Source organism: Oryzias latipes, chromosome 11 (assembly GCF_053564925.1).
Source record: "Oryzias latipes strain Hd-rR chromosome 11, Olatipes_Hd-rR_3.1".
Classification (NCBI taxonomy): Eukaryota; Metazoa; Chordata; class Actinopteri; order Beloniformes; family Adrianichthyidae; genus Oryzias; species Oryzias latipes.
The window spans coordinates 16,359,558-16,376,374 of NC_136247.1; the positions used below are offsets into that span (position 1 = coordinate 16,359,558).

Genomic DNA, 16,817 nt, shown 5'->3' on the forward strand with positions numbered 1-16,817 from the left:
TAAGTCAATTGCAGACTGTGCTCCACTTGACTTTTCTGCTACTTTTTTGCCTCTTATATTGATATTTAAAAGAAAGACAATTTATTTTTTACCAAACCAAAATAATTATTTTAGAAGAAATTGGAAAATCAGCTCCTCAGTATTAGCCTACTTTTTCTATTTTTATTTTATTTTACAATTCCTATGTTTAATAAAGAAAATTGACTACAGTTACTTGACAACCACTGGAAATATGTGTTCTTTTTTGACCAGCTTAATATGGTTAAAAAAATAGTATATACTAAAGGCTGTACTTAAAAATTCCGGTTATAGTTAAAAATGTCATGAAAAAACAGGAAGCTCCTGCAAAATCAAACTTTTAGATATGTGGAAAATTGTATTTAAAGCATGTACCTGTGGTTTACTGCTATCTAATACATTTAGGAAACATCAATATTTCTGTTTATTTCTGTCACCGTTTCCTTTCTTTTCCTAACAAATTTTACCTTTAAAATATTTTTGTGAGATCAAAAACACATTGATTTGAACAAGAAAAACTGGAAATCTAATATAGACTTTTTGCAAAAAATAAAATAAAAAGAACAGGTAAAAGCAAAGTTAAAGGCTGTAATTTTAACCATTTTCTTTCTCAGGGGAATCGTTGCCCTTGGCGACCTCCAACCAAATCCTGATTCGCTTCACCTCCAAAGGCCAATCCAGCTCTCGAGGATTCCATCTTGTCTACCAGGGTGAGTGTAGAACACACACACGCACACATACACTCTCTTTTTATTATTTATTTTGGATGTTCTCTATTTAAGCAGTTTGCCTCAAGTTTTATTGAGGGTCATGCCCCTGAAAAAAAGTGCAAGCAACTTTTTTCATCTCGGAGAGGCACAGCAGTCTGAGGTTTCGCTGAAAGTGCAGAAAACCAGAAAAGCAATGAACAGGTCTTTCTTTTTTTTCTTGTCCACAGCTGTTCCCCGGACCAGTGCCACTCAGTGCAGCTCCGTCCCCGAGCCCCGCAACGGTCGACGTATGGGCAACAACTTTTCAGTCGGTGCCTTGGTCCGCTTTGAATGCAACCCAGGTTATCTGCTGGAGGGATCAAGTGTCATTGAATGTTTGACTGTTCCCAACGCTCTGGCTCAGTGGAACACCTCCATACCCAGCTGCATCGGTAGGACATAAATAATGGAAACTGATGGAAAAAACAACTACCGTATGCACCGGATTGCAAGGTCCATTGTCAATGAATGATCTATTTTTGAAATTATGCTACAAGGCGCAATAAACTATAAGATGCTTTAAGTGAGAAAAAAAAAATTCATAGATAAAGGCCTGTACACACCAGGACGAATTTCGCACGCGATATTCGCCGACGTTTAACGCCTCGTGACTAAACAAAGGACACCAATGTGAGTGTGCGCACCGACGCGAAAAAACGGCACGCGTCAAAGCGTCACTTTTTTAAAAACGCCTCGGGTTCGTTTTTTTGGTTTGATGCGCCACGTCTAAAGCTATACAACCAATGAGAATGGCGCTTTTGCACACGTGTCTGGAGCTTCTGAAGTTACAGTAAAACACAACTTGGGGGCACTCAAACACAAAACTGCCTTTCTGAGCACACATACCAGCGAAGAAGATAGACGCCAAGTAGCGTCTACACTGCCGCGAAGAAATAATGACGGACATCCTAAAATATCCCCGAAAAAGCTCATTATACATTTTCAGCTCTTCTACCAGTCGATAAAACTCCCCATGTTCTTCTCTTCTCGTAACTATGGGATGTACCCAAAATCGACGTCTTTTCCGGCGTCTTTCATCATTCAAAAGAAAAATAATTTCTTCATCGCTGGAACTGGAGCTGGAGCTACTGGTGCTGGAATATTCATGTTTTCTTTGTATGATTCTGACAAGCACGTAAATACTTGCCCTCTTCTTCTGAGTGAAAAGCGACTTTAAGAAGCATAAAGTTGCGCAGTGCCACCTTGTCTACAGGGGTATTTCTGTTTTACATTAAGCGCCATCTAATGTCAGGTAATGAAATTGCATGTTCACTCGGCTCATCGTCAGCGAAATTCGCCTGGGTGTGTACACAAAAAACGTGGAGAATAACGGCTGGCGAATATTCGTCCCGGTGTGTACGGGCCTTAAGTCTGTAGTTTATTCATAATACCTGTAACTCCCAACTGTGTTAGTAACACACAACAATAGCAACACTGTCTACCGCTGCTACACGTTGGCAAGCTTTGCGTATTTCCAATAACACCTAACCTTCTTAGTAACATTAAAAATAAAATAAAATAGCACACAATCTTACACCACTACATTTTAGCAGCATTAGCATATTTTCAATTACACCCAACCTTGTTTCCAACACAAACAGCAGTACAACACATGTTACTGTGACTACACTAACTCCCAACCTTTCAAGTAACTTGTAAAAGGAAAAACCCTAAACAGATTAAAAGTACTGGAGAAGCTGCATTAAGCAATTTTGGAATTAAACAGCACTTTATTTCTTTAATCATACTTTTAAAACCTTATCGGTTAAGGCACATTCAATCTGTTTTCTTTTTTCTTATACTGAAAGATATTTTGTTGTGGAAATCAGACAATGTTGACTGTTCCCTTTAAGGACAAAAATATTTTAAGTTACCAAAATAAAAGCTCTGTTAATTTGGCTGGGTAAAAGCAACTTGTATATGAGATACAGGTGCTTAATATTGTGATCATTAAATACAATTAATTTTAACATTTTATCACAATGAAATGCATATTAATATTCAGGTAGTTTTTTTCTAACTCATACTTTTAAAAACACATTTGTGTTTCGGTAAAACTGTTTTTACAGCTGCTCAGATCACTGTATTTTGGAATTTTAAAAGTTCTTTTCAATCCCAAGTCTTTATTGTAAATAAGATGTTGTTGCTAGCTTACCTTATTAAATAAAGGTTAGATAAAATAAAATCATAATAAAATCATTATTTAATCTCTGCCAGTGTTGTTGGATAGTCACGGTTTTCCAGCCCAAAAGTCATGTAGAAACCTCTAGACTCAACAAAAAATGTTACGAATAAGAATCAGTAATTAATTAAGCATAAAAATCAGTCATTAATCATCCCTTGTTTATTACTTCCTGATTTGATTGAAAGTCCAACTTTGACACATTTTAATTAGATTGCATTTGCCATTTTTGCTGTCAGTCAGAGAAAAAAGATAAAATAATGCACAGATATTAAAATTTAGTATAGCAAACACTAATGTTTTTCTCAAACATTAAAAAACAATGAGAAAATAAAAGATGGAAATGAGAAAAACACAAATCATACACAAGGAGTTTTGGTAAAACTAATTAGCCTATGAACAAAAGTGGAAATTGTTCTTGTATTTTTACGTGAGTTAAAATATAAGCAAATCTCTTTGTGAAACATAATAGAAAAGGGTTTTTCAAAAACCCCTTCTTTTGAATGTAACATTTGATATTTCTTCAAATGGGTTCCCTCTTTTTTTTTCTTTAGTCATTTCTCTTTTACTTTTGTTTGTTTTTGTGTATTTCATTGTGCGGGGCTTATTTAATTATTATATTGCGTTCATTGGGATTGGTGTTTTCTGCATTCTTGTTTTGTTTTTATGTACAGCACCTTGAGCTGTTTTGTACATGAAAAATGCTATATAAATAAAATTAATTTGAATTTAATTTGAATTTGAAAATACATTTAAACACATTTTTTGGCAAATAGTGTTCTGACGTAATGCATTGTGGTCTATATTCGCCAATCTAGTGTACATCGATGCATGCTGGTTTTTTGCAGAGACTTCTGGGAAATTTCTAGGGGGACTCGATTTTGGAATTGTAAATTCAGACAGCACTACAAAATGGCGAACACACTATATAGTGCACTATTTAGTGAGTAGTGAAGGAATTCAGACATAGCGCTAATATTGTTAGCAACACATGACAGCTAAACAAAACGTAACTGTGACTACGCTAACTCTCAGCCTAGTTAGTAGCGCATACAGAGCAAAGTCCGACTCCACTACAAGCTAGGTGCGTTAGCATATTTACTATATATATTTCCTAATAACATCCAACCTTGTTTGTAACTCCTAAAAATAAACAGACGTTGTCCTAGAGAGCCCTGTGTCCTCTCCAAATTATTTTGACATCAGTAAACACAACAAGAACTAATCTATATTTAAGATGCTTTGGATTTTAAGGCTTCTTTTGAAATAAAATTTGGCTTACAAGTATGGAAAATATGGTAATCACTTCCAAACTACACTGTGATGTTGTTTTACATTTCATGTGATAACTTTTTTTATTTTTTATTTTGCCCTCTAGTGGTTTCTTTGCTTGCTTTCGTCTCCTTTTCCATCCTTTCTGCATTCCTGCCAGCCTCACACTTTTTGCCCCAGACGCTCAAACTGGTGTTTTGACACAGATGCAGGCTGCCAGCCGCAGCCTGCAGCAATGCAATGAGATCCAGCCGTGTGGCACACAGGTGGCGAGCTGTGCTCTGGGGCGCACACAGACACAAAGGGACTCACTTACAGATACATCGAAATATAAACACATACGGGATTTACAAAGCAAAACAACCTTCAGTCTTTACATACAAGAAAAGCAGCTGTTGGGTATTAGTCTCCAACGGATTACCAGTCAAGTTATGATTTTATTGAATTCAGTTTGAAACACTTTTCAATTCTCTTTTTCCGCTTGCACATGAAAGCTTGCATTATTCATTACCTAATTGTTTTTTGTTTTTTTGTTTTTTTGAATGCAAATGTTTTCAGGCTTTGGATTTCATTCATTCTGAGTTTATTACAGAACGGCTTCATTGTAACTAAGCGAACTCTCCTCTGTTATCAAACAGTTCCATGTGGTGGTAATCTGACCCAAAGAACTGGCACCATCCTGTCTCCTGGATTCCCCGAACCATACCTCAACAGTCTCAACTGTGTTTGGAAGATTACTGTTCCTGAAGGCTCAGGAATCCAGGTTTGCAGGGACGGGGGGTGGGGGGCGGGGTTCTTCTTGTTAAAATTCTGGCTCGGATCCAGCCTCAGCATTCTGTAATTGGGGTTTTATTTATTTATTTATTTTTTATTTGAATTTTCTAAAGCTGCCCTGTTTAGTATGAGCCCAGACGAGAAATATCTTTTTTGGACCACAAAGCCTCAAAGTAATTTGAATGTCTCTGTTTACTGTTGGGATATTTTTCTTTATTACCACAGGCTTAGTAAAAAGGATCCATACCTGTAACCTTCTTTATGAAGGAATCAAACTGACCTTGAGCTAACGTAAAATTTAATTTAGCTAATAAAAATCTAAAAATAATCTTTTAAAACCTTTCCTTTATCCTTTATCCTTTTTTTTTAGTTTGCATATTATTCGTTTTTTGTGTGTGTACCAAATGTGTGACGGTTCCACATAAAACCTGGGCCGGGTCCCTGCTGATGTGCCGGCTGAGAGTTTTTCCAGCCACTGTTTCAGCCCCTGCATTTAATAACCTCCGAGCCGTCCCTCAACTATTAGCCCGCCTCCTCAGCTGACCGTCCTTGCAGGTCAAATACCCAAGATGGCAGACGGGCCTGTTTGCTATGCTGCTCCATACACCAACACCGCATCAGCTCTCAGGCGAAATGACTGGAAAGCTGCACCATAGAGCCAACTGTACCTTCTCTGAAAGAATAAACCAGGAAGGTGTAGATTCCTGATCACCGCTGCTACCATTTGTTTTCCAACAGCGACAATGACGTCCGTTCGCTTGGCGGCCGAATCGTTCCCATCCCCACAAGGTCCTCATCTCACGTTCCCTGTGTCACTGCTGCTTTCCTCTCCCAGCTTCCAGAAACACATTAGATTGGAGTGTCACGATCCAGAAGAGAACTTAAAAGGAGCGAGGTGCCTTGTTGGCACATTTGCCGTGGCCCCCTAATGAAAGATCAATCTGTGATGTGCCTCGTCTCTCCAGGAGCTCAGTGTGCCAGAGCCCATGCAGACCTGTTAATTGGCACATATCCAATCTATAACCGTCGAGGGAAGAAGCAGAGAAACGGACGGGAAAGAAAAAGTGAAGGAAGGCTTCGAGAGTGAAAAACAAAATAAGACACGACATCAAAAATGCTGCGGAAAAGAATGACATTTAGACAAAATCTTGGGGCAATTATGTAGTAATTGACACAGCATAAGCCCTTTTTATTTGTCTATTAATTTTTTTTTTTTTTTTTTTACAGAAATTCAAAAGGCAAATTAGGTTTTTAAAAGTTATTTACAGTCCCATGTTATGCAAGCTTTTGGATTTCTTCTTCAACTGATAGCTTGAATTTATATAATTAAAAAAAATCATCTACATTAAGGTCAGCTTAGATGTAACAGCTAAACACAGAGTCTATTATTTAAGTATTACCTTCCTAGACAACCTTATATTGGGCTTGAATCCTTGATTTTCTGGATTTATTGCACATCAGTCGCAGGTTCTGATCCGTTACGTCATATTTTAGTTTTTAATTATCCTGTCATTACCTAACTAATTGCATTTCTTTTCCACCTGTCTTGAACATGTCGGCTTCAGATCCAGGTAATCAGCTTCGTCACAGAGCAGAACTGGGACTCGCTGGAGGTTTTTGATGGCGGCGATAACACGGACACTTTGCTTGGCAGCTTCTCAGGTACTGTTTGAGTGATGGCTCATTTAGAAATTTAGAGGGAAAAAAAGTAAAAGGGGATAACAGGGTACCTCACACACTTTTAATGCAGCAGATGCTACATTAGGGATGTCCCAATCCGATTTTTTTGGCCCCAAACCGATTCCAATTCATCTGATTTTGAGAATCAGAGCTTTTTCTGACAAACTTTGGCTAGTTGTGTCTGTTTGCACTTCAGAGTTTTATGGCTTGTTATTCCTGTCAGCAAATCAGATCTCATTTATTTCACTTTTGAAACCAAATCAATGCATGTTAGCATGTAACACCCTACCTGAAAACACAGACTTATTTTGATTATTAAAAATGTATTCATAAAGAAAAATGACATTCTCCAAGATGATTATTTTTTTTCAATTGATGTGTCTCAGATGGAAGAGCGGTTTGAGGAGTGTGAGCCATTGTGTTCCACATAGTTATTTCTGCTCCCATTGTTTTGGGTGTGTTAGACAGGATTTGGCACAGCAGTCCGCCTCTTCAAAGAAAAAGAAAAGAAAAAAAGTATTTTGACAACTTACATAAAAAAAAAAAGACAACCCACGAATAATTCCTTACATAATCAAAAATGAATAAATAAATAAAAAGGAAAAGTTAATTCTTATTCTGCTTCTTTTTTTTCTGAGGACTACCTTAGAAAATTAAATTATGAAATTATTATTAGAAATGTATTCGCAAAAAATTTTAGAAGACAGAATTCATGTCCTTTGAAACTTTTTGAAAGAAGTGCATCCAGTTTGGAAGTAAAATGTAAACTAATGACATTTTTTTAATTGTGTCGGAAACAATTTTATTCATCCAAAGACACAATCACATCAAAAAAATGGAAAATGTATAGATTTTTATGCTTCATGGCTGTTGTCCCTCAGGCACCACAGTTCCAGCTCTACTCAACAGCACCTCCAATGAGCTCTACCTGCACTTCTTCTCTGATATCAGCGTATCTGCAGCCGGATTCAGGCTGGAATACAAAAGTCAGTGGAAAAACAAAATACTTTTAATAACTGAAAAAACTTGCATGTGTTTCTCACACAAACACATTCATATTCTACAATTACCGTACTGCTTTGATCTTTCTCTGCTTTATTTGCCTTTATTTTGTCCCCTCAGCTGTTTCTCTGACAAACTGTCCAGAGCCTATAGTTCCTATGAACGGCATTAAGATTGGCGACCGTCTTCAGATGAATAATGTGGTGTCCTTCCAATGTGAACCAGGCTACACTCTACAGGTAACTTTATCTTGACATCTGCTAAACTCTATTAAAATTTTAGTTTTTGCAGCTAATTTTGCATTTAGATCAAGAAACATTTTGTCAAATTAGCCAGGAAAGCTTCGGATTGTTAAGAAATTTCAATTTTGTTGAGACCTGTAAATTCCACTGACATGGAAAGATATCTGGCTGTTTTGAACTGAATAATTTGGATAAACAATACAATTTCAAATAATGAAAAAGTAAAATATGAAATATAAAAGTTTTAGTTTCATTAAATATAAAGGTAAAATATGAAAGTTTAGCTAAATGAAATATCAATAAAATACAAAAGGAATAGCAAATGTCTAAAAAGGATGTGCCTTTTTTGGTTGAAATAGATGAAACTAAAAATTATTTTGCTGGTCTAAGTTTTATTCAGTCATGGCGATAGAACAGCTTTATAAACTATATAAACTGCCATGCTTCTTTCATTGAATAATAAAATGTAATTTTTGTAATGCGATGAAAACATGTATAGTGGGTAATGACACCGGGGACATGTGGACTACATGATTATGAAAGTTTTAACATTTCACATGCCTGAAACATTCTACTAGTCAGGGAAAGGTCTTCAAAGGAGTGAGGAAGCGTCTCCAAACGCAAAAGAAAAAAAAAAAAAGAAAAGTTCAGTTGCCTTTGATTCAAGCTTCTTAGGTGTAGAGAGAGTTATTTCGCTCCCTTTGGGATTTTTTTTTTATCATTTCTACTTTGATTTTTCATTTTTCAGCTTCTCATATACTGAAAATTATTGTTTGTTTGTTTTTGTTTTTTTAGGTAATACCATCTTTTTATATTAAAATGTCCATTTAAGAGACAAATTATGGCCTACTTCTATATACTAAATAATAACATGTATATGTACTCTTAAATTTATTATATTTCTCATATTTATTATTACATTGTAATAATACACCACTGATCCTGACAGAAGTACTGTTACAGTTATTAAATAATAATGTTTCTAGATCATAAAGCAGTAAAAAGAAATTATCAATAAAATATAACATTTTGTAAACTATAACATGTATCCTATTGATCTGATCTGATCTGAAAAAGAGAAAAAAATGGAAAACTACTACGTTGACTACAACTCTAGTTTTTTCAATTGTTTTAGCAGCAACATAGTTTAAAGATTATGTAATCATTGAATAGATAAATCTTTACGTAGAACTCTTAGAAAAGCGATTTAATAAAGCCATAAACTAGTTATAACCTCAACATATTTTATTTAGGTATTTTTTGCCAAATTTTACAAATTTTACTAAAGACAGTTCCTTCTTTGATCTGTTTAATCACAAAATATGGAATAAACTGTTTCTCATGAACAAATCAAATTGGTTTTAGAAAACAGTTTACAGTTAAATTGATCCTAAAATCAGTTTTGGAATTGAAACTTAAATTGAAAATGCAGTATTTCAGTGAAACCAGCCCTCTTAAATAATACACGTACGTATATTTTCTATAGAAAATTTGTTCTGTCACATTATGGTGCCTCATCTTACTACCGTCTATGGGTTTTCAGTCATGTCCAGCCTTTTTGTTGTCCTACACTATATTACCAAAAGTAATGGCTCTCCCATCCAAATGATCAGAATCAGGTGTTCTAATCACTCGGTCTGGCCTCAGGTGGATAACATCAAGCACTCAGGCATGCAGGCAGTTTTTACAAATATTTGTGAAGCAAAGAGCCGCTCTCAGGAGCTCTGTGCATTTCAGTGTAGAACTGTCATAGGATGCCACCTGTGCAACAAATACAGGAATTATGGTGTGGGGTTGTTTTTTAGGACTTGGGCTTAGTTCTTACTGGCCTTAGTTCTAGTGAAAGGAACCCCCTAATGCTTCAGGATACCAAAACATTTTAGACAGTCCATGCTCCCAACCTTGAGGGAACAGTTTGGAGCGGGCACCTTCCTCTTCCAACATGACTGTACATTAGTGCACACAGTAAGGTCCACAAAGACATGGATGACCGAGTCTATTGTGGATAAACTTGACTGACCTGCACAGAGTCCTAACCTGAACCTGATAGAACACCTTTGCGATGAAAAGAGCGGAGACTAAGAGGCAGGCATCTCCACTGACATCAGTGTGTGGAGGAAGAAGAATGGTCTAAAATTCCTAGATACACACTCCTCAACCTTATGGACAGCCTTCCCAGAAGAGTTGAAGCTGTAATAGCTGCAAAAGGGGGATTGACATCATATTGAACTCAATGGGTTAGGAGGTTGTTCTATCATTGAATCAATTTAATATCCGGATTCAGGCCTGACCAATCAAGCCAGTTTGATGTGAATACATTTATTTTTAGATCCACCTCCTTTTAGAGTTTTTGATTGTATTTTTTTATTTGTTCTGCATATAACTTTTTAAAAGCCATTGTGTCTTATGCTTGTGTATTACCATAGTTTCCGCACTATAAAGCTTACCTATGAAGCCTTAATTTTTTTTAACGACCATATGCTTTCTAATCATACAGATTAATTCCAATTGGGCTCACTGATGTCAAAGAGATTTTAATAGGTACAAGGCGGTCTGTCAAAATGTTTGCTCGGACTGCGCTAACACGGCTAACATGTAGCGGTGTCAAACTGTACTCTTTTTACGTATCACTAAAAAGGTTGCATGGTCACAGCGAAGTTTGTTTTGGCCAAATCAGTCTGTTATTTTTACGAGTTTCAAATAAAGGCTATGTCCGAATTACCACCCTAACCTCTGACTACAAAAAAAACTTTATAGTGTGGGACCATGTAGTGCCCTGAATTTTAAAAGCAATTCGGAGACCATGCTCTATACTTCTTATACTGTCTCTTATACTGTCTTATGAAGATAAAACTGTTTATGATTTATTAAAACGTGTATTTAAATAAATTTTTTTGGCAGGACTTGTTCCGACCCAATGCATTGTGGGCTACATTTGCCAATATAGTGGGCATTGATGCCCATTGGTTTTTCGCAGAGACTTCTAGGAAATTTCTAGGACACTCGATATTGGAATTGTAGATTCTGACAGCACTAGAAAATGGCCCCTATATAGTGCACTAAATAGGGGTTAGGGTGGGAATTCGGACATAGCCCAAGGTCTTCTCACAGCCTCACAGTAGTGTTTCTTTTAGCGACATTTTGTTTATTTACGAGCTACAAACAAGGTTGTGTGTTATTTTGAATACGTTAACCCGGCCAACGTGAAACAGTGTCGAACTGTGTTCTTTTTATGTTATAATAACTAGATTGGGAGTTAGCGTAGTTCCAGTAGCGTTTGTTTTAGCGACATTTAGTTTATTTATGAGCTGCTAAAAAGGTTATGTGTTATGGTGAACACACTAAGGTAGCTAATGTGTAACAGAGCCAAACTGGGTTTTAACAAGGTTGGGAGTTAGTGTAGTCACAGCGATGTTTGTTTTAGCAAAGCACTCTGGTTTTTTCATGTGTTGCAAACAAGATTGGGTGTTGTAGGCATTGTAAATGCACTAATGTGTCACAAACAAGTTCTAAAGATAGTGTGAACGCAGCTAATAAAGTCTGACTGACATGACTCTTAATGAGCCTTGTAGTTCAGTGCACCTTACACATATGTTGAATAAATAGACCATTCATTGACGCTATAATACCTGTGATACACGTTTTTATTTGGTAAGAATAAAGATGTTCTAAGATTGTAAACATCTGAGCTGGATAAGAACGTTTGTCTGAACAATAAAATCCCAAATTTAGGACTTCAATTTTAACAATGCAGTAGTTCAAATGTATTTATTAATAGATAGTTTAGTATACTTGATGGCTAAACATTCTTGACATTTTGGCCTTTTACACAGTCATGTCTCTTTTTAAAATGACAGAAAAATTGTATTTAAAAATATCCAACTGTCAGAGTTTCCATCAATCTATAATGCCATTTCCACTGCAGTGGTTACTTTTACATGCAGATTATAAACCCAAGTGAAATCAAATTTCCATCTTCCACTGAAATCCAGGCATATCTCTAACATTTAATTATGAATAAATGAACAGCAAATGAATAAATGATAGATTGTGAGTTTAAAGTCTAGTTTTCTTATTTTTCCTGGGGCATTGCAGCATATCTTGGAGTGTTACCCCCATCTGAAGCAGAGATATCATTGATGGGATGTGCTTTATGGTGCATGCACAAGATAAGAAGAGTGCCACTGCTGCTCAAAAGAAACTGTTAAATGCACTGTCAGAAATAATTAGGGAGTCCCATTTTTCCCCCACATACACTGATTTTTGACTTGTACCCCATTCACATCAGTGGGCGGATAACCTTTGCTCAGTTTCAGCATCATTATTCTTTTAGTGACTATTATCCTGCCTTGTTGATTCCTAAAATGAATAGCCATAGATTACAAAGCCTTTTAATCTAAGACTTTCTTGTGATTGTAATCAGTAACTCTGCCATAAATTCAAGAGGATGGGGAAAAGGGGATTCATACATAAATATATATATTTATATATTTTTTTCAATTTTGAAACATTTCTAAAACTCGTGTCAAACCTTCATCCTAATGAAATCAGTGACAGGGCCCAGACAAATCAAAAAGAAACAAAAAAAACAGGACGTATATTAGCTGCTTAGAACAGGGTTCGATCATCTTTCCAAGATCACCTGAGTCAGACTTGCATTAAAATCATGATTTTGTTTGAATCTTTTACTTTTTATTTAACTGGCAGCCAGTTTTTTTCATTTATTTATGTCCAGATTTTAGGTAAGTGCAAGATTTAAAACAATAAACTTATCTGTTTTAAGCAGGATGAAAGGAAACTACCTGATTTTTTGAAGAATAAGTCATGTTTTATTTTGTTTTTTTGTTTTACATTGTTATGTTTGGGGGCGACTTATGATTAGGTGTGAAATAGCAACAACCACCAGAGGGCGCTGTAGGTGGATCAGTATTTAATACTGACATCAACTCAGAAGAAGAAACCCCACTCATTCTTACGCCGGCCTTGCTGGAATTGTTCCATAGCACACAGAGGAAAAATAATTCAACAGATTTAGTGTTTTGAAGTGAGATGAAGTTCAGTTGACTTGTTGGCATTTCTTTATAATTATTGGAATATTTGTTCATAGGTTGCACTGATACATTAGACTCCTCCTGTGTCTCATAAATAAGCATCAATATATAACAGTAGTGACGTGTGCAGAGATTCAGTTTGGTACCGTTATCTAGTCCAATAATTATGATTTTTCTTTGTTGTGGTTCTCGTATTTTGTTAAATAAATTTCTCTCAAAAATGCGACTTATACTTGTTTGTTGGTGTTTTTAAATAAGATTTTATTCTTCATTATTAAACTAGTCCGAAAAAATCCAAGTTTTAATAGACAGGGATCCCATCAATATGTCTCTTTTGTTCTCGTGCCTCCTTTGTTTTTTTAACATCTTTTACGATCCGTACTGTCACCTGGAGATGGGCGGAACTTTGCCAAGATCCTAATTTACCTGTGGTTTCCTGCTTTGGTTTTCCTGAGCGTCCGTTTTGTTTCTCACAGGGGAACTCCCACATCACCTGCATGCCTGGAACTGTCAGGCGATGGAACTACCCACCTCCTCTTTGCATTGGTAAAGCACATTTGTTCAAATAGTGTATTTCATTCGGTTTCCTGATCCTCTTCTGCTCTCTTGCGCAAACCGTCCGCGTTCTTTTATTTGTCAAGTGTTTAAACTCTATTAAATCACTTATTTGTATCTCTATTTACTATCAAACGTAGGAAATTCAGATAAATAAATTCTTATTTTAGGTTTCACATGCCAAAGCTAACCTTTCTCTTAAAGTACTTTTTATTCCCTGTTCCTTTTTCAACATGTGAAATCTTTTGAACCATGATTAACAGTGCATGTGCTTTTAATACATGCACTGAAAGAAACTGCATTAGCGGCACTCCTTTTGTCAACGCTCCTTCCTCTGGAAAAGCTTTGACAAACGAGTTGCACTTATTAGAACAACCTAATAAGGTTTAATTAGTTCCATCTTGAACCGGGATTGGAAGAAACGGTGGGGAGATTCTTTGTGATCACAGGCATCAGTTATTTCCTGATAGCTGCAGGCTTTTTTTGCCTATTACAGGATAACATTTAGCCTTTCACTTTTTCTTTCAAGGAAGACGTAACCATTTTTCTCTCTGGTGGTTTTCTCACAATGTGTATTATCTTTCTCTTTTTTGTCCCCATTTGCCTTTTAATCCTATCCACTTATTTTTTATTTTTTTTAGTACTCCTGTCTCTATTTCAAATAGTCAGCTTGTTCATCTTCTTTCACTCTTCACATCTTTTTGCTGGCGACATTTTGATGTCAGTATCTGTTTTTTGCTGGACGTTCTCCCTGATCCCTTAACTTATGTCTCCCCGCTTCTCTTTGTTGTCTTTGATGCAGTAAAGTCTAAAACATGAACATGTGATATGTGTAGCTTTTTACATGATTTATTTATTCTTTACTGTCTTTATGAAATGCTTTTTTTCTATTTTTATTCTGAGAAATAATACCTTTAATTGAATCTTTTATCAATCATTTTATATTACAGAAATGATTTTGTTTGTTTTGTCAAATATTTTCAAGTATTAAAGGTTCAGTTTATCTAAGCTTTTTGATTTTATTTGTTTTTATGGTTCATTAAACTGGCTTTTATTGTAATTTTTTGTGTTTTATTTTATCTTATTGGACAATCAATTGTCTGCAGATGCTAATAAGACCTTCTTTTCTTTTATTCCTCCTCTCTGGATTCTGCCAGCTGAGTGTGGAGGAATCCATGAGGAGATAGAGGGAATGATTCTTAGTCCTGGTTTCCCTGGCAACTACCCTAGCAACAGTGACTGCACCTGGAGAATCTACCTGCCAGTGGGTTATGGTGAGCAACATGCAGCATGTCACATTGGCATTTTTACATTCAGAGTAAAATTACATTTTTATAGCAGTTTCTATTTACTGTTAGGTGTAGAAAACTCTGGAATTTTGTTTAATTCATAAAATAACATCTTTTTTTAAAGTCTGACTCAATCGTCTGTTCCCAGGAGCCCACATACAGTTCCTTAATTTCTCCACTGAGGCTAACCATGATTTTCTTGAAATACGTAATGGGCCTCTGGATACCAGCCCTGTGATTGGTCGATTCAGCGGTCAAGATGTCATCTCCCCTCTTCTCACCACCTCCCATGAGACCACAGTATACTTCCATAGTGACCATTCACAGAACAAACCAGGCTTCAGGTTTGAATACCAAGGTAAGAACCCAGAGTTATGGTTTGGTTATGGGGTTCCTTTGACCAAAAAAGATTTGTGAAGACATATTTAGTTTCTGATGTATCATTCAACAAACGTCCGGTATCTTTTAGTCAATAAGAGCCCAACAAAAACAGTACCAAGCCTTGAAATAATGGGTACACTTCACTTACTATAGAATTCCCTTCAGCATCCTGACCTGAAAGTATCATTTTTCTGTCAGAAGTTAACCCCTTCTGACGTTGTTGTGGGTGGATTGCAGCCCACTCGTCCTGACAATGCCGCTTGAGTTTTGTAGACATGGAGCCCTTTTAAGGTCCAGCCAGAGAAATTCAATCTAGCAGGCCCTAAACTTGGTGACTGCAAAGCTTTGATTCATTTTCAGTTTACCAATATTTTTATTTTATTTTTAATTTTTCTAACTCTGTTGGGCAGCAGGATTTCTATGTAACACGTCAGTGCATGTTATGATCACATGTGTCCACTTTGAACGTATCTATATTTTTTCTTAAATTTCCTGTTTTTTCTTGATGCACCTCATTTTAGTGTTGTGGTGGTGCTTTTCTTTTGGCTGAGATTATATCTTTAAAAAAAAGGGGGGGGGGTGGCAATATTTTCACTGTACTTTGGGGTTCTAGCAATAAATATATCATTTTTTTTTCATTCGCCTTTATTTAACCAGGATAAAAAAACTCATTGAGATTAAAAATCTCTTTTTGCAAGAGCGTCCTGGCCAAGAGGCAGCAGCACAACAATAACACACAACCCTTATAAACACTCACACTCAATCATAAAAGCATTTACAGTTTGAAAGCTTTGTCTCACGTTCATTTAAAAGTATTTTAAAAGAGCCCAGGGAGATCAAATATTTCAATTTATTTCACATGCAAATCCAGGCTTGTAGATTTTTTCAACCATTTTTTTCTGACAATTCGTTGAGCCTTTTCAGGCTGACCTTGAAGAGAAGTGATTAGTGATTGGAAACCATGCTGAATGGTGGTTAGATGGTGGTTACCTAAGCAACAAAAAAGCTTCCTTAAACTTCCTTGCTACTTTAATCACTTTAATCAAAAAAAAAGATCCTTCTAAAATCTGTTCTCCAACACATTTACATCTTATCAAAGTTGTCAAACACACACAGTACCTTTTTTATTTTTTATTTTTAATGAAACGTAATCATAAACAAAACTTTTATTTACAATAGTACTTATAAATCACTAACCAGGCTCATTTGGTTTGAAAGATTTGTCTGACACATCTAAACCTGCTATAATCAGTAGTATAATATGTGTTACATGCATTTCTGAGACCTCTATCTGAATAGTATTATCCAAATGTTCCTTAAAAACCTAATGGATATTATTTCTCCCCTGTAGTTCATCGTCATTCTACAAGGGAATCTCAAAAACACTTTTGGTGGGGAAAGTTTAGCAAATTTACAACACTTTATGGTGACAAAACCCTCATAAATTGTTATTAGTTTTGTTAAATGACTTATTGATGTATTGATATATTTCAAAATGTATTAATAATAATTCCTTATAATTTAGTTAAATCATGTAAAAATGGTGTGGTTTAAATTTGAGACAGTGGGGATATAAGGTGTATTGAACAATCATGTCAGTATTTTTGCCTCCTAAACTAATA

The 16,817-nt window shown here is 35.9% G+C and overlaps 1 protein-coding gene across 3 annotated transcripts in view; it reads left to right on the forward strand.

Annotated features, from left to right (window-relative positions):
• The window catches only part of csmd2 (CUB and Sushi multiple domains 2), a 280,249-nt gene that overhangs the window by 206,749 nt on the left and 56,683 nt on the right, over positions 1 to 16,817 (forward strand). For all 3 annotated transcript variants that reach the window (XM_023959868.2, XM_078955368.1, XM_023959867.2), the window contains exons 34-42: positions 633 to 728; positions 956 to 1,159; positions 4,860 to 4,984; positions 6,561 to 6,657; positions 7,557 to 7,661; positions 7,798 to 7,916; positions 13,447 to 13,516; positions 14,683 to 14,799; positions 14,963 to 15,172. In XM_023959868.2, coding sequence (XP_023815636.1) covers positions 633 to 728; positions 956 to 1,159; positions 4,860 to 4,984; positions 6,561 to 6,657; positions 7,557 to 7,661; positions 7,798 to 7,916; positions 13,447 to 13,516; positions 14,683 to 14,799; positions 14,963 to 15,172 — 1,143 coding nt within the window. The remainder of the gene's footprint in view (positions 1 to 632; positions 729 to 955; positions 1,160 to 4,859; positions 4,985 to 6,560; positions 6,658 to 7,556; positions 7,662 to 7,797; positions 7,917 to 13,446; positions 13,517 to 14,682; positions 14,800 to 14,962; positions 15,173 to 16,817) is intronic.